The 18,289-nt window shown below is 51.8% G+C and overlaps 1 protein-coding gene across 1 annotated transcript in view; it reads right to left on the minus strand.

Moving 5' to 3' along the window:
* Positions 1-781: 781 nt before the first annotated feature.
* Ablim2 (actin binding LIM protein family member 2) overlaps positions 782-18,289 on the minus strand; it is a 98,256-nt gene continuing 80,748 nt past the window's right edge. Inside the window, exons 19-22 of the mRNA XM_087909093.1 lie at positions 14,412-14,466; positions 13,007-13,014; positions 12,738-12,818; positions 782-2,448 (exon numbers count right to left, since the gene is read on the minus strand). Coding sequence (XP_087765219.1) covers positions 2,335-2,448; positions 12,738-12,818; positions 13,007-13,014; positions 14,412-14,466 — 258 coding nt within the window. The 3' untranslated portion in view covers positions 782-2,334. The remainder of the gene's footprint in view (positions 2,449-12,737; positions 12,819-13,006; positions 13,015-14,411; positions 14,467-18,289) is intronic.

An 18,289-nucleotide genomic window follows, 5' to 3' on the forward strand; every position in this document is an offset into this window, starting at 1 on the left:
TGAGGATTTCCTAGAGGTTCTTAACTAGTTCTTAACTTGTGGCTGGCTGCTCTGCTTCTCTGATCTTTCAGCTTTCACCCGCTGCTATCTGACTCCAGGTTTTTATTATTAAAACCAATTAGAATTCGCGCTGTGAATGTACCAGCTTCTTGCTTGAGTAGCAGTAGACCCTGGTGCTGCTTAACATAGCAAGCATGGAGTGCATGCCAAGTAGACTTCGGGGGGTGGGGGGACACCGAGATCATCACAATTGTCAGTTATTGGTATAAGATTAGAGAGTGTGACCCACTTACCCCAGGGTACCGTCAGTTCTCCTAAAAACCCCTGCTGACCTTTTCTTTCCTTCCAGCCTTTTCCCTCAGGCCCGTACTCAGCCATTTCCAAACATCAAAGCTTTCAGAATATATGACGCCGTTCACAGCCTCAGCATCCTACAGTGCTGTTCTGTCTGCCTGGGATACCTTTCCCTGTTATGCTGCTGAGACCCTCCATCTTTCAAGCCTGATCCCCGGCACCTTCTCTAAAAAGCATGGCCTGACCTCAGGGAGCACATTGGGGGCCCCTTTGGACCTTTACCATGGGACAGCAGTTAGCACCTCATCCTGCCTAGGGTAGGCAGATGCCCCTGTTAGCACGATGTTAGCTCCCCAGGCTGACCAAGCCAGAGCTCCAGCCCTCATGGCCACCTCTGGATGGGACAGGAGTCCCTCCCAGGTGACCTGTCCTGCTCCATGAACACACCCCCTGCCCATGCCTCTGAAACCAAGCATGCTTGAACACATTTTATCTTTGCACACGTCACAGTGTGTCACCGTTTATTTTCCCAGGTGTCCAGGAATCAGACATGACATGTCACCTCGTGAGTGAGGAGGTGGGGTTTTCCGGTTGTGCAGGTCCGGACTGCTAAGTGGCAGGAAGCAGATTAAGTACCAAAAGTTCCCCTCCACGCCCCAGCCATGCTGGTGAGAACTCCAGCACGAAACAAGACTCAACGTGTCCTGGGGTGTGAGAATGTGTGCGTGACAGCCCAGAGGATGGGGACAGCTAGAGTCACTCAGGACCACGGTGTCCACACACCCTGTGGCAGTCATGCTCCTTTATGTCTGTCACCAGGCCCCACTTAGCGCCCACGTCTAGACACCCAGGTTGGAAGAGGCACCACCTCTACTCATCTCTCCCGCAGCACTCAGCGCCTGTGTCGCAGCTGCGTGTGACAGCACAGCTCCTGAACATGTGTGTGTTATGTTGTGGGGGCTACAGTGAGTGTCTTTACCGAGAAGACTGGTCAGGTTCCTGTGAGACAAGGCCACAGTGGGGAAACCTTTATTCCAGGACTTTGGCCATCAGGGGGCGCTCTTCTCTTGGGGATTTAGGAAAACGACGGTGAGGAAAAAGGAGACATACACTTCACATGTATTTACAAACGGCACTACTGAGCGAGTCTGTCTTTGAGGCGGTCTGTGTGATACATACAAAGGAGCAGGGACGAAGGGAAACAGATGGGCTCCTGCCTCTGAGGAACGCGGAGGACTGGAAGCACAGAGGCCTGCACAGTGGGGGTGTAAGGCGGAGGCGATCCCCTTCGGAGGGACCGTAAAACTAAACTCTGCATATATGTCTTCTTATGTGTAAGGAAGCGATACTTTTTAATAAAATAAAAACTTCTGTGGAACTTGAAAGATATCATTTAGGCAACTAAGGGGGTGATTTGGAAGGGCACAGTACACAGAGCACTAGTCGGGGGCACCCTGTCAGGTCGACATTCATTCCCCAGAAAAGATCCATCACAATAACCGCAAAACATCACAGTCCCACTGCCTCTCGGACACGGGCCTGGCTCCCCTGCCTCAGCCTGCCTGCATCCTGTTCATGCTCTGAGGAGTCTCACGCTTACCACCCCTGCTGTGTCAGGGTCTGGCACTGGCGAGCCTTTCACCCGCCTCCTGGACGCTTCTCTGCCCAAGTGCCTGGCACAGGTGTGGGCACACCACACACCAGGGGCACTGGGAAGGTGCTGGGCTAGCCGAATGCTCTGGCCCATCTCCTACGATAGCTGGCTACAGCATTGCCCTGATCTCAGGTTGCGGCGGGAAGGAGCGAGTCAAGCTGGCACCTGGCCCTAAACTACACAGGGGGAGCATCCTTGCTGCAGAAGGTACCGTGCCTGCTGGATGCTCCTCGGGGCCTGGCCCCACCCTGCCTCCCTCAGTCACCCCGCCTGCCTCACTGACACAGAGAAGCAGAGAAAAAGTGCAGGAGGGGGATCTGGGAGAAGGGCAGTGGGGTCCTTCGGCTCTGCCCCCCAACAGGCTTCTGGAAAGACTCTGGCGGCTGTCAGAAGAGCAGGGCTTTCTTCTTGAGGTCATTCCTCTTCCACAGGGCCAGGCGGTCAAACTCTTCGATGCTCATCCCAAACACTTCTTGGAACTCCTCAGGTGACAGGTGTCTCTTCAGACAAGGGAAAACAGAGATGGTCAGTGAGTGGTGCTTGAAACTGGACCTGAGAAGTTGCCTATGTTCTGAGAAACACTGGCTCCTCACCTGGACCCCTGTCGTAAAGGCAGCGCGGAGGCCTGGCCCCTTTGCATTTTTGTGCCTGTCGTTTGGGTCCAGTTCCTACTTAGTTCTGTACATAGGCTTAACCGTGCAAGCCTATCTACGACCCTTGAGGACAAGCAGTGCAAAGATAAGAACTGAGGCTTCTAGGCCCGTGTTTCCCGTGTCCCGCTCCAGACAGAAAAGGAGCCTGAATGTCTCCCGCCCTTGTTCTCAGCCTGCAGTCACCTTGGATTCCAGGAATAACAGAGAATTCACAAACACATCCCCATGGTGAACTCACACACTCCCCCAACCCCAAAACTGCCTCACGGGAACTTTCTTGTCCCTCAAGCGAGAAGGACTTCTGACCACCAGGCAGAACCAGAAGTGACACAGTGACCAACCAGGCCACTGCTGGACCAGGACCGAGTACGTCCGCTCCCCTCTCATCCTGGTCCAGTTCTCCAGCTGTCCCAGATCTACAGCTAAAGATCACGTCAGTTCCCGGGATGGCTGGAAGGCTTGCTCTCCATCTTCCGAAGACAGCTGCAAACTGACCTTTGTCTCCTCCACTGCTGAGCAGTTGTGCTAGGGCCAGCGGCCAAGCCTGGCCCATCATGACTTCAGGCTCTGCAGCTTTTGCCCTACAAATCTGCTTACAGCTTTGCAGCAACAAGCCTCCAGGCCAGCTCTCTGTGGGTCTTGGATGGAGCAGAGCTGCCACTGAGGATGAGTGACCTCGTTGGCATGTCCAGGGCTTCTTTGTGGTGAAAGAAACAAGCTTAGAGGACAGTCTTGGTAGGGATGCACAGGGACTGGCATGGGGCTGCCACAGCACCCTTGACTACTGATTCCCTTGGACAAAACTTCCCTGTGGCCAAGTTCAATAGCCATGCCCTGCAACAGGACTCCTGCCTGCTCGGAGCCTTTAGGCTGTAGACTCCTTTAGGCTGCCTCGTTTATCGTTTTCTCTAATTGGGAGAGCGACTATTCAGACAGTATATTCTGATCTGTTCCCATCTCCCAGCTGAGAAAACCAAGGAGCAGTGTGCTAGCTAGTCCTATGTCAGCTTAACACAAGCTAAAGGCATCTGAGAGGAGGGAACCTCAATTAAGAAAATCCACCAGGTGGCAGTGGCACACGCCTTTAATCCCATCACCAGGGAGGCAGAGGCAGGCAGATCTGTGAGTTTGAGGCCAGCCTGGTCTACAAGAGATAGCTCCAGGACAGGCACCAAAGCTCCACAGAGAAACCCTGTCTCAAAAAAAAAAAAAAAAACCAAAAAAAAAGGAAATGTTTCCAAAATATCAGGCTGTAGGGAAGCCTGCAGAACATTTTCTTAATTAGTGATCGATAGGGGAGGGCCCAGCCCCTTGTGGGTGGTGTCATCTCAGGACTGGTGGTCCTAGGTTCTACAAGAAAGCTGGTTGAGCAAGCCATGAGCAGCAAGCCAGCAAGCCAATATGCAACACTCCTCCATGGCTTCCGTAGCTCCTGCCTCCAGGTTCCTGCCCCATTGGAGTTCCTGTCCTGACTTTCTTTGATTATAAACAGTGAATGGAAGTGTAAGCCAGATAAACCCTCTCCTCCCCAAGTTGCTTTTGGTCACGGTGTTCCATTGCAGCATGCAGCAAAGAAGTCAAGCTGGGCCCAGGCCATGGCACAACTCCCCCCCCCCCCCAGCTCCGACATGTGGTCCCAAGCCAGTCATTCTGAGTCACTAAGCCTGCCTGACTCCTGAGCTGGGGCTACGATCATCAGCGCCTCTGTGGGGCTTCTGAGAGGAAGTCTGAAAACCTGTACCACAGCACCCCCTCCTGAAGTGTTGAGGATTGGGTGAGTAGAGTCAGTGCTGGTCAGTTAGCATTAGGACCAGTTGTGACTGTGTGCGTGGATTCTGGCCTTGCTCATGGTGGTCCCCAATAGTAAGAACAATCCTGCTAGAGCCCCATACTATAATGTGGGCTGTCCCTTGAGCGCTCCTGGCCTGTTATTCTCACAGCCATCTCACACACCAGGCTCTGAGAAGTCACTTCTCAGCCAAGTTGGGAGGTGCACACCTGCTATGCCACCATCTGGGAAGCGTAGGCCAGAGGGTCAGGAGTTTAATGTCATCCTCTAGTTCAAGGCCAGTCTGGGTCGAGACCCCATTTCACTACCCACACATCCTTCTAAGAAAATAGAGGAAAAGAAAAGAAACCACTTCTTGTTCCTTGAGACACTCAGATGACCTCAGGTACCCTTCCAGGTCCCTCCCTTCCCCTCAGCTCAGCAGGGAGAAAGGAGGGAAGCTGGAGATAGGATGAGGTAGCAAGAAAGCAAGAGGGAGTAGGCCTGGCTAGGACAGTCTCCTGCCAACTTCCTTCCCCAGCAGGGCCTCTTGACTGTTATGGGAAAGAAGGGGACAGGTCCTCAACAAAGTGATGGAGTGAGGGATACCAGCTCTCCTGCCCAAAGCAGACACCCAGAACAGAGATAGGAACACCCATGGACTCTCAAGTGCCCACCTTCACTGCATTCGTCCCAAGGGTCAAACGCAGAAACAAGCCAACTTTTGGACAGTGGGAAAATAAGATGCAGTGCAGTATCATCAAACCCAGAATAACATGAAGCTATAGGCCTCAAAAACATCAGGCCAAGTGCGAAGAGCCAACCGTACCACACATGGAATGACTCCACTGAATGAAATGTCCGGAGCAGGCCTCGAAGGATTGCTGGGGGGTGTGTGGATGGGAGGGGTGGGTGCTTTGACTGATGAAGGGCGTGGGGTTTCCTTTCTGGGGGATGAAAATGTTCTGGACCCAGATGGTGATGATGGTTGTGAAACTGGAAAAGTGCAGATGCATGAGTCGCACACTTCAAAATGCTAAAAACAGCGAATTTTGCCACAATTTAAAAAAAAAGTTGGCAAAAAAGAGTACAGTTTCCACAGCTTTAAAGCAAAGACACTAAAGAAGATCGTTGTAATGATCAAGAGGGAAAAATGGATGAGAGATGGGTGTGGGGACACACATGGGCAATCTCAACCTTTGGTAAACTGAGGCAGAAGGATAGGGAGTTTAAGGCCAGCCTTGGCTACATAGCAAGTTCAAGGACAGGCTGCGCTCTAGGGGATCTTGTCTCAGAATGGGCTAGAGAATGCAGTCATCTCTGAAAAGCATGAAGAACAAATCTTGTTACTGAAACTGTGTTGTGTGCTCTGAGTGGGTGATCTGGAAGACGGACCTGGAGTCACCCACACATGCACACAGCCTTCAGCAAGCCTCCCAGAGGTGGGAAGGAAACATCTGCCTAGTGAGACCAGGGTGACTTGAGGGGCTGAGAAGGTCACTCCTAGACCACAAGACGTAGAAGGTACTGTGTTGTCTCACCGGAGCCCTTTGAGGCCTGCTCCCACTCTTCCAACTTACTGGAGGATGCTCTCAGAGAGGCCAAGGGCACTCAGAGCAAAAGGTGTCTGGTGGGGCGGGATGAGACCAGTTTCAGAGGACCACCAGAGATGGAAGTACTGGGGAGGTGGCTTGAGGTATGGTCCCTGGTTTTGTTGATTGTTGTTTGAGACAAGGCCTCAGTCTTGTCAATTCTGTAGGTTTTACTGTAGGATTACTGTGCAATCCTGGTAGGTCTTGAGCTTACTATGTAGTGTAGGCTTGCTCCAAACTCCCGCCATATTCTGTGTGATGCTCTCTGCACAGCCCAGGAGAGCTGGTTGCAACTGAGAGCATGGAAGGGGCACACATATGATGGCTGGAATTGAGAAGGTGCATTGACTGGAGTGGTGAGGGTGGCAAGACAGCCAGCAGGAAAGACCTGAGGCCCCTGGCCCTCGCCCCACCACATCCCCAGTTCCTGAGGCATTTGCTCATCTTGGAGGGGAATAGGACTTGATTGCCCAGGTTCTGTTGAGTTCCAGAGTGTAGGTAAGGGTGGGTCAGAAAAGCTAGTGCCTGGTGGAGGATCTGCTGGTGTCTCCTGGTCCAGGGCCTCCCCTGGAGGAAGAACTATGAGGTATAGCTAACTACAGGGACCCATGGAGCTGTTTTAGGTCAGCTTTTCCCTGGCTCCTGGCTCCTCAGGTGCTGCCAATGCTAAGGATTCTAAGATTCTTCTGTAGCTACAAGAAGGGAGACCTTCATGGTGCCTTCCAGAGAGCAGGCCAGTCTCACTTCTAGGGGACATTATTGCCTGGTAGGAAGTCCTAGGACCTTCAGCACCTTTCTCCCTGGGTCACCAGCAACATCTCCAATTTCTCTAGGCCTTGACTCAAATGTCAGCTCTCCCAGAGGTGAGGCTGCCTGAGTTGTGGTACCCAAGAGGGTCCCAAGGCCACACAGAGTCCCCTGCACCAAAGTCCAGCTAAGCTGGTTGACTCAACTCCAGAAGGGCAGCAGGTCTCTGCTCCTCAGGGGATCACATGTGTGACTGCAGTCCTCTAGTGCCCCTTCTGACACCTGCCTCTGCCCACGCAGCTCCACAGTGAGCTTCCTGGCAGCTGGTATCTACCAGAGCCCCCACCTAGGTCTATCTGTCCTGCCACACAGTCCTCAAGTGCTTCTCCACCTGAATCAGGAAGGGCCTGGGTGCCTGCCCTGAGGGCTCGAAACCCCTTCATGATCACCCTTGGCCATCAGGGTTCAAGGTGCTCTGTCCTCATCATACTGAATGGACAAGTTTGAGCAGGGAAAGGACACATGAACCTCGGGGTCCTCACTTGCTAGGTGGAGTCACCCTGGGATTATTGCACCAACAAACACACGCAGTTAGCCTAAGGGTGTGTGAGGACCAGCAGGGAAAACCCAGACCCTCTGCAGCAGCCTCTTCCCAGTCAGCAGACCCTGGGGCACCGCAGAAAGAACTCAGAACCCCAACCCAGGAGCCACCCACCGTTGAGTGGCACATCAACATGGTGACATAACCTCAGCTGCAGACAGGAGCCCCTCCAGCACCTTGCTGGCCTTTCTTGATATATACATTGTACATACTAATTCTCCTAAGCCCTAGGGCTGGGGGTTTGATCTAACGTTGGTTATATGTTACTACAAAGGTGTTGGGGAGGCATGGGTATCATCCAGTTACTGTCTACGAGAAAATGGTTGCCCTAGAAAATGTGGTTGGGACTCAGCCAGGGTGTTGAAAGCTGTAAGAACCAAAGGAGAGGAAGCAAGCCTGCCTTGAGTTGCCACATCTCAGAAGTCCCAGCCCCAGGATTTGTGAAGCTCTCCTCTGAGCATGTGCCTTGGCATGTGTTCCGCACCTGCACATGTATATTTTTGTATATGTCTGTGTGTTTGTGTGCATGTATATGAATGCATATTTCTAAGGTCTATGTGTCAATCTTCATAGTTGTGAGAAAAACAAGTTAAAGACAGGTTTGTTTGGCAATTCAGCTACGTACTGTAATTGATCTAGAAGGTAGGCTAGCAGAGTGGCTACAAGTGCTGAATCCCACCTCTGCCTCCTGGGAACCATGGCCCTGGAAGCCATCTGGGTGCCTCGTGATGTTGTGAAAGAAGTGTTAAAATACGCCATGTGCTTGGAATGCAGCCGACCACACAGAAGGGACAGCAGCACCATCTGCGATGCTTAGCCATGTTCATGCTGTCTACGTCTGCCAATCAGGGCACTACGAAAGCACTTTTCTCCCCCAGCTGACTACACAGCCCTCTGTCCATGTACAAGGTTGTATACAACACTATTTCTTCCTGTTTTCTGCAATCATCATTTTGGACCACATCCATGGCAATCTAGGTATATGCAGGGCTATCACTCAGTTTAGAGGATGAGATGCACACAGGTGGCCACCTGCTGCTCAGCACTGTAGATGCTCAATTAAGTATCTCTGAGCCTTCATTTAAATGCTTACAACTGTTCAGCTGACAGGTGCAATCCTTGGCACCTGACAGGCGAGAAAGGCCCAGAATGGTCACTTGTCCACAGCCACACAGGTAGACATTACAGAGACTAGATTCGCATCAGCTCTCACTGACTCCCAGTGCTCAGCCTCTTCCGTGACACCACTAGGGATGGCAGAAAACCATCTTAGAAGCAGACCAATGCCACCTTGGATGAACATGGAGGGCATGCAGGGAATGACCCATATTATGACATTCCATCTAGGGTCAACAGAGATCCTATCCCTTGGACTGGGAACTCCGGGCCCAGAAGGTCTTCAGAATTCAAACATTCAGAACACACTGGGGACTGGGTCCCTCTGGGAAGGAGACCCTTGGAGTACTATGGCCATGGACTGAGATTTAGATCTTCCAGGACAAAGAGCTCCATAGCTGAGGATGGAGACCTGGCTTTTGCTCCAGGTATGGATGTTGTGTGATGCATCTGACCTCCTGCGAGGCCAAAGAGGACCTTCACAACCAGAACACAAGACACTGGCGATCACACACTGCAGAACTGGGCACCTGTGTGGCACCTTTAACTGCTGCCAGGCTGTGCCCAAATGCCATTGCCATTGGTCCCAGAGCATCCTGCTCTTCTGGGAGGCCACCACATCTCATCCCACCCAGGCTGGCCACAGTCAAGTCAGGAATGCCCTGCCAAGAACGTATTCTTCATGTTTAAGGTCTGTGACTTCGACTTTCCAAACACTGCCTGAATTCATTTACATCTCACCTACAGTCATGCTACCCCTATTCAAGTTAGCATCATGATTTCTAGATGATCCACATTGTCCCCGAACTCCCCGTCTGTACCCACTGCCAGCCTAAACGCCACAATACAGCCACAGGGTATGTTGTAAACTGCAAGCCAAATCTTGTTACCGTCACCAGGCTAGCTAACAGCCAAACTGCCCTGTGAGGCCTAGACTATCATTCCCTCTACCTACTTAGGTCTAGTCTCATAGGTCCACTTCCTCAAATAGCCCAGGTGCCCTTCTGTTCCCTGGCCTTTGCACAAATAGTTTTCTAACAAAACCCTCACACACAGGCACACACATACAAGTATGCTCATTTGAAAGAGAAAACCAGGTTCCTGAGATTCTGAGCACTAGCGTGGCTATGGTTATGCATACTCATTTGGATAACCAGTTGATGGACACCTCTCTACCAGGGCAGAGCTCATGTCTGGTTTTGCTCAAAGACTTCCCTGGGGTCCCAGTCAGCACCCATGTCCGTGAATGGCTGGGACACTTGGCCGACAATTTTGACACTGAATTTGGATAATAGTCAGCAGTCAGGGGACAAATCCTGCAGAGCTACAGAGGACACCATCTCCTGCCCACCACACCCATAGCTTCTTCATGCACATGACTAACCTCACTTCCCAGCCTGCCTTACAGCAAGTGATGTCACGTGATAAGCTCAGCTAAGGAGCCTGTGAGTGGCAACTCTGTCCTTAGGACCCTTCCAGAAACCAGCCTTCCTGTGACTTCTTGGCCAGATGGGGCCAGAATCCCATGGATTGGCACAGAAAAGTTCTGTATCAAATCTCAGGGGAAAGTAGGTGTTGAGCTGAGTATACAGTGACCCTTCCTTACCCGAAAGACAACTCAGCTACTGCCTGAGTCATGTGAGAGAGATTTGTGGAAGCTTGTCCGCCCTGAAGAGATGGCACTGGGGACTCCCAGAAGGCGTTTCCCCTTCCCATTCCTCTTTGTGGCTTTCTGGACCTTTACAAGTTTTAATTTGGTTTCACCTATAAAACTAAAGCTCTCTCCCATGGGTGGGAGTGTGGAGCATGGGGGGTCTGCTCCTGCAAGAAAGCCCCACCACACCTCTTCCAGGGCCATATCCCTGTCCCCAAGCTGATGAGGAAGAAAGGACAGATGTGCTCGCCCCACTCTGGTAACTGCTCCAGTTCCTGGGGCTGGCTGAGCTTGAAGGGGAAGAGAGCTGAGAGTCATACTCTTGGGCGTGTTCACCTGAATATGAAAGGTTTAATCCCCTCCCCAGGCTACAGCTGGCTTCAGCAGACACACTCACAAGCAAAGCAGAAGTCACCTGAGACACACCCCAGCCCTACAGGGAACAGGGAGCCCTGGCAGGCTCTCAGGAGGCTGCAGGAGCTACTACTACTGATGTCATCTGAGCTCCGAGCATCATCTAAGGGTGAAGCATTTGGTCCAAGAGCCCCCAGTAACTTATCCACAAGGACACACCTTTTAAGGAGCCAAGACACAAAGCAAATAGGATCCCTCTAGGCTGACCCTGATCCTGACCCATGAGCTGCCAATGACCAGCTGCGCTCCTTTATAGAGTTAGCAGTACTCTTGGCCATGACCTCATCACCAACAATCGCAGCTTCAGCCAGAGAGCAAGACGTCCCACTGTGGATCATTGATGCCAATGTCGTAACTGACACCCAGGCAAGGACTCGCGGGGCCCACTCTCCAAGACCATAGTCAGAACCCTGTCTTTTAGTGGCCTCCAGGCTATCTGTACCCTGCCAATCTCATCAGCTTCCTAACCAACCTAGCTGCTGGCCCTTCCCATGAATGATATGCTCATCAAAATACACAAAAATGTTTCTGGGGCCTTTTCTTGTTTGCAGTGAGCTCTGGCTCCAAGGTTCCTTGGCTGGTATGATAGATATGTACCATGTGGACTGGCTACTCTGATCTTGCTGATCTTGGAGATCTTGCTGTGCTTTGCGATGTTGTTCTGTCCCCTCCCTGACCTCCCTGCAGTGGACACTTGCCACCTGCCTGTTGCCCAGCAGCCTCTTTCCATCTCAGATGGCAGGTCTCAGTTTCTTCCAGGAACGACCTAGGTCTCCCCAGCTCAGGTGACATCAGCAGCCCCCTTAACTCCAGGTAAGCTGGTTGCTCAGGCCATAATATGCCCTGGGTAGAACTAGTTGGGTTAAGGGTGGGGTGGGGCAATGACCACCCAGAGGCTCGGTGTGAGTTGTATGAAGACAGATGAGAGAGACGGAGCTTGAGCTCTGGAGGGAGCCAGTGTAGAGGGAGCACAGTCACTGGATATACAAATACACTCAGTCCTAGTCACTGGATATGCAAATACACTCAGTCCTAGATCCAGCCATACCCAAAGGGGCCCTTCAGTCATATGAACCCATTGCTTTCCAATGTAAGTCACTATAGGTCAAGTACCCGTTGGTCAAAGGGGGCACCACCTCCCCATGCAGCATGGGGTTGCCTCATACCTTTTCTGCTGCCGCCTCCCTGTGCAGAGGAACTACTGTTTACCAGGGCCCGGGGGAAAGGGCTCCAAACAACCTCAGACTGCACAATGACACGCTTAAGCCGCTCCGGGTTTTCATCGTAAGTAGAGATGAAGGCTCAAGGGCACATGACTGGCCAGCCGAGGAAAGCCAGTATGCTGCTACGACACTGTCCCTGCCAGGGTCACATCCCACAGGCTCTGCACAGCTGCTTTACTCACGCTGCCCTGTGTTGTCGCCTGTGAAAGTCCTGACTGGCCCTGGACAATCCTGAGCACACTCTCTGTGACACAGACAGGACCTTCACACTCTGTGCCTAAGCACAGTCCCAGCCAGGCCCTTCTGTCCCACCTCAGAGGCCACCTCTCTGTGGATCCATCTACTGGGCTTCTGCTCTACCAACCCCCCAAAGCCCTAGCCCTGCTGGAGCCCCTGGATATATCCGTTTCTTTTGTTCCTGTTCCTGGCCACACACATGAAGCTGCTGCCCCATGAGAAGGTCCGACAGGGTCTACTACTTGCCCAAGGCATGGGAGGAAGGTAGTCTCTGCCTTCAGGAGCCTGGAGATGCCCCCACCCCAGCAAGAGGCATGGAGAGACAGTGCCTATGTGCAAGGCTCAGGAGGGGAATTCCCTCCCCCCCACCCTGCAGATGCTGCAGATGCTGGGTAGTTTTGAAGGAACAGAGAGGCATGGATAGGCAGGGTGCACTACTCAGCTGCAGCTACACTTTTGTCTTCCGCAGAGGAACTCCCTGTTCTAGAACAGCAGAGGAGCCCAGAAGTTTCTCCTCCAAACTGGCCCATCTTTTCATAGCAGCACTACTTGGTACACCAGTCTTCGCTACCCCAGCCACAATCTAGGACCCTGCTGCAATGCCAGCTTAGTTGGGTCTGTGACCATGTCCCTTTGCCTTTGAAGATTCCTGTGTCCTTGGTTCCAAGTCCTGTGCTGTCACCACGGGGACATCATCTCCTGGTGTGTACATGTGTGGGAACCTAATCTTGTGGCCGAGCTCCATAGAGTCTGTCTCAATAGATACCTCCCGACCTAGCCTTACCTCCAGCCTCGTCCGGTCCACATCTTTGGGCAGCTTCACCCGGATTCGGTTGGTTACGATGAGGGAGTCATATGGGTATATCTGCCAAGAAGACACCACAGGGTTATCTCAGAGGTAAGAACTCCTGAGCCGGCCAAAAGGTAAGCTAGGATACATACGTGTGTGGGCTGTGGACATGCACATCTCAGAGAAAATGCAACAAAAAGGAACTTTTAACCTGGGCTGGTACAGCGCGGTGGGTGAGGTCAGTTAGTGCAGGAGGCCCTTACCTTGTACTCTGTAAGAAAAGAGCAGAGACCACAGGACTGGTTTAGGAACAAAACATCCATGCCCAGGATGGGAGCAATCTTCTTCCTGGGCAGCCCCCACCCCCAGTCAGCTGGCCTATGCTTGGTCTTTGGTCTCCTGAGCAGACTTCATGGGTCTCTCTCTGTTCTTGGACTTCAAGAGAGGGGCCAAGGGTCTCCCACAGAGAGCAGGAGGCATGGCCAGGAAGCTGGAGGCCATACTGGAAGCTGGATAGTGGCACTGTGCTCCTAGGCTGGGAGATGTCTTTCCTGGTGTTCTGGGTTACTCTGAGAAAGACACTTATCTCAGTTTACCCTGCCATGCAGTGGGTTCTCCAGGGTAAACTTTCTGAGGGGTGTTGTGGAGTCTGACACCTTTACCAATATGCATCCCATCACCCCAGTCCCTCCCTCATCTTTTTTAACAAGGTCTCACTGAGTCTAGGCTAGCTTTGAACTTCCTATATAACTGAGGGTGACCTTGAACTCCCGATTCCCCTGGCTTCCCATCCCAAGTGCTGGGATTACAGTATGCACCATCCCGTGCGGTTTATGTGATACTGGGGATAAAGCCCAGTGTTGTATGTATGTGAGGCAAGCACTCTACCACCCCAGCCGCACCCTAGTCCCTCTTCATCATGCTTTGCTTATTATTATAAACCGCCAAGCACTGTACACTCCTTCTGATAAAGTTATTCTTTCAACTTCAGCTATCATCATATAGAAATTAAAGCGGTGCAGATGGCAGGAGCTCCATAGACACAGGAAGGGCCTCAAGAATCTTGGCTTCAAACCATTCTGAAAGGAAAATGCCTGTATGAGGCAGGCCCTTCCTTGGTCCTCCCACTTGGGACTCTGAAGTCCCGGATCTGAGGCTGGGGACTGAGACAAGCACTTTAAGGTCAAGCTGGTGCCCTGGTGCTGCCATCTGTATAAGAACTGGTATGCAAGAGCAGGGTTCCCCCAGCATTCCAAAGGGTAACAAGGAGGTGAGCATGGCCAGGTGCATGGCCCTGCTCAGAGTCGGGAGAGGAGCCATTAGTGGCTGCCACATGACCTGGACCACTCGCATGCCAGCAGACGCAGTAGACAAAGACCAGAAACAGGGTTTGACCTATGCTGTTCAGCTCAGACCCTGGAAGCTGCCTGCTTGGGACTCTGGGCCCCACTCCAAGAGATTCATAGAACCTAAAGAGTAGTGACAGGCCCTGCAGCACAGGATAAGAGAGCTGAGGGATCAACAGGGATCCCCCAGGGGATCCCTCGTCCATGGTGCAGAGCCTTCTGCCAGCAGGTCCCGGAGGGATAGTCTCGGAATGAGACTGCTAGACATGTGCTAGTGATTCTGGCCTAGCCAGAGACCCACAGGGGTCCCCACTGTGTGTACCTCGTGTGCCCCAGCTGGCATCCGAGTCTGCTCCACAAGGGGCCAGGTTGGCATTCTGGAAGAGAGAAAGAGAGAGAGGCCGGCAAGAGGCAGGTTGCAAGGGGCAGGCAGTAGGGGGCTCGGAGACATCCCCAGTGCTTCCTGGGTCCTCACACTGCTGAAGGAGGAAGGTGTTTGGCAGGGCTGGGTGACAGACAGATGGTAAAGGTGAGCTTTGGAAGGCGAGTACCCACACTCTAGGGAGACCTCAGAGTCATCACAGTCCCACTATGCCTACAAGACAGCAAAGGGGCACTTGCTGGCCACTTCCTCCTGGGGGGTATGCATCATCCATACTCTATTCCCAGAGTCCCCAGTGCCTAGCCTAGCTACACAGTCCAGACTGCCAATGTCCACGCACCTCAAAGCTCCAAAACAAGAGGGTCCTCTGCCTCTCTGCGGAAACCATAGGCATTCCCACAACTCCGGGATCATAAAGGATTCTGGTGTCCAGAAGTCCCTTGTATCCTGGACAAAGTGGCCTTGTTCTGACATTAATACCCAAGAAGTGACATTCTTGGGGGTAGGAGCTATCACCTGCTGTCATTAATAAACTGTCATGTAAGCGGCATCGTGGGCATTGAAGCTCTTTCTTTCTCTTCTGTCCACTTAGAAAAACGCATCTATACAAGCTACCTCTGTCTATAGGGGTCCGCCCCTGTAGGGTGCACCACCCGCAGCACCGCACCACCCTTGTCTTGTCTGACTCCTGCACCTGCCATACCCGCTGTCTGTACCAGAACTGCGAGGGAGCTGAGCTCCCTGAAGAATGCCTGACATTACCCCAAGCCCCAGCGCAGTCCAGGAGTTGAAACAGGGTCAGAGCTGCTGGACAGAGTTTTTGAAACTGGGCCCAGGGATTGCATTTCAGCAGAGCACTGCAGGCGGAGGCACCAAGTGCTCCACCTACAGATATAGTTACAAGAGAAGCTGCTTCTGGTGGCCCTGGGGGCAAGCTGGGAGCAGGCTACACATCCCAGAGGATGTGGAAGTAGAGGGACCCTGCACGCTAGAATCCTTCTTCTGAAACAGAGAAACAGAGGCCCAGAGATGTGTCATTACCTTCTTCCTGCCTCAGAGCTGGATCCAGCAGGCTATGGCCGGCTGGTGAGAGGGTGAGTGTGGGTAACAGAGGGTTGGAGCAGGCCTTTATTTAAAAATCTTGATATTCTTGATATGTGACTTATCGTGGACTTTTGGACATGGATTTGGATCTCTCTTCCCTCTCTCTCTCTCTCTCTCTCTCTCTCCCCCCCCCTCTCTCTCTCTCCCTCCCTCTCTCTCTCTCTCTCTCTCTCTCTCCCACTCTCGCTCTCTCTCTCGCTCGCTCTCGCTCTCATTCTCTCTCATTTTGTTTGTTGAGATGTCTTGGCTGGTCTGGAACTCTCTATGTAGACCAGGCTGGTCTCAAACTCATAGAGCCCTCCCTGTCTCTGCCTCCCCAGTGCTGAGATTAAAGGTGTGCCTTTAATCCCTACCAAGTCCAGTGCATTTGGGTCTAACACCACTGCAGTAACATGTAATGTACTTCAATGATTCCATCCTCGGGTTCAACCATAGTTTGCCTCTTTGAGTACTAAGCCCTGAATCCTTAGCCAGGGTTTTGCAAGAGTCAGTAACTCTCCATGACCTCTCACCATTTACCCATAGACGTTTTCAAAAACAGCTCTTGGGAACATTGTCTCAGCCTCAGACTAGCACCTTAGGCACACCTGTCCATCAGAGAGCCTCTTGGCAAAGTGAGGCCAGTAGGCCCGGTCCCAACCTTTGCAGCCCAGATTGACTGACGCTAAGGATGAATGCTGCCACCTAGTGTTTGGATCTTGTATCACAAGCAGTCGACCACCCAGGCCAAGACCTCCAAGCTGAACAAGCAAGCTTCCTCAAGCATTCTAGGTCTGAGGAAAGAGAGGAAAGATAGGAAAGACAGGAAGTGTGTCATCCTGCAAATGGAGGAACAGGAGCCTTGGTCTAGAGCATAAATAATGGAATCCATGCCCCGTGTGGCTCTACAGACCACTCATCGCAAGCAAGTCTTGGGCTAATCTGTATGTGTGGACCAGCAGCAGAGAAACGGCCCAAGACGGCACTGCCTGGTCCCACCCTGGTTAACTGCTCTCCAATCTTGCTGCACCCCACAAAGTGGGAAGCACCCTCAGGCTTTACAGACAAGGCTCAGAGAGGTCAAGCAACCTTGCTGAATTCACACAGAAAACGGACAGGACTGTAGGGGGATGAGTCCATGCGCTTTGCTTTCCTGAGACTACACTATAACCGCTAGTAGGAATGAGATCATAGCCGCCCACACTGGCGGCTGTGATTTTCCTGCTAAAGCCACGTAGGAATGAACTGTCTGACTCAGCAGATGCTGGTGCAGAAGAGGGCATGAGGGTTTGCTTTGAAGTCCTGACTCATGTGGAAACCATGCTACAGAGCTCAGGAAGAGATCTGACAGCTGTATCTGTTCGCATAATCACTCAGATATAAGAACCAGCCCCCTCCACCCTGGTGAGTTCCAGGAAATAAAGACTCCGAAAGTTACATAACTTGCCTCAAGATGGCTGGGAGTTCAGGGCTGTCTAATTCAAACACAAGTTCTTTCCAGGACCACAGCTGAAGATCTATAGCCACATGACAGCCCCGCCCCCACCATGCCTCTCTCAGAGACAGGTCTTAGGGAGCCCAGGTTAGCTTTGAACTCACTATAGAGCTGAGGATGGTCTTAAATTCTGGTCCTCTTGTCTCTACCTCCTGACAGATACTTTACAAATATAAAGTTAAATAGTCTGAGACAGGGTCTCACTAAGTAGCCTTGAATATCCTGGAATTTTCTATATAGACCAGGCTGGCCTCTAACCCACTGCCTCTGACTCCCAAACGCTGGGATTAAGGTGTGTTTGGGAGACTCTTGTTTACTAGGCAGATGTTTTATTTTAAGAACATGCAAAGTGCCTGTCGGTCTTGCCTATGATCACTGTGCTGTTTGGTACATTTACGTTTCTGAGATCTGCCATGGTTCACTGAGCCCAGGACGCTGGCACTCTCCGCTTCACTGCTCCCTCTTCATGTATCATTTGTTTGAAACTTAACTTCACTTTGCCGTAGCATCTCTACTCCTGCCTCCCATCTGTGATTTTAGCATCTCTTTCTTACCATTTCTAACGAGGAACACATTTTCAGTATGTATCATGTAACGACATGCTATAATACTATTTTTCTAACCAACCTGACAGTCTGGTTATTTGTTTGTTTGTATTGTTTTTGTTTTATACTGTAATCTAGTCTCTTCACAGGTAACACCGGCATTTCTCCAAGCGGGACTTCTTCCGGGGATCAGCCACAAAGACCTTCAGGTGGTCAGTCACCGTTATCTTACTGATGGGCCAGGTGGCACATGTCAATCATTCTTGCATCATTCGCAGGAGGACTCGCAGCAGGCAGCTGCTAGCCTGCAGGACTATGAGTATCGTCCTCCTGCAGCAGGTTTGGGCATCAGGACATTCTCATGACTTTTGGCATGTACAAATCTAGGGGTCACTAGGTCTGTGACAAACTCCTCTCAGATCAAGACTCAGGAGGACTCCTTCCCTTTCAGATGAGGGAAACTATAAAAATCATGATCACAGCTTTTAAGCTCTCACTACCAGGACACATAGGTGATGCTTTGGCAGCTTTTCTCAGATACTGTCATTTGGTTTTTTTTTTTCGATAGAACGTTCTCTGGAGGTCTCCATCTCTTGGATTTTGGTCTCACTGAATCTGTGCATTGACTTAGACTGCTTCCCCCTGCCACACACACACACACACACACACACACACACACACACACACACACACAC

The sequence above is a fragment of the Myodes glareolus genome, chromosome 8, assembly GCF_982192425.1.
Source record: "Myodes glareolus chromosome 8, mMyoGla1.1, whole genome shotgun sequence".
Taxonomy (NCBI): Eukaryota; Metazoa; Chordata; class Mammalia; order Rodentia; family Cricetidae; genus Myodes; species Myodes glareolus.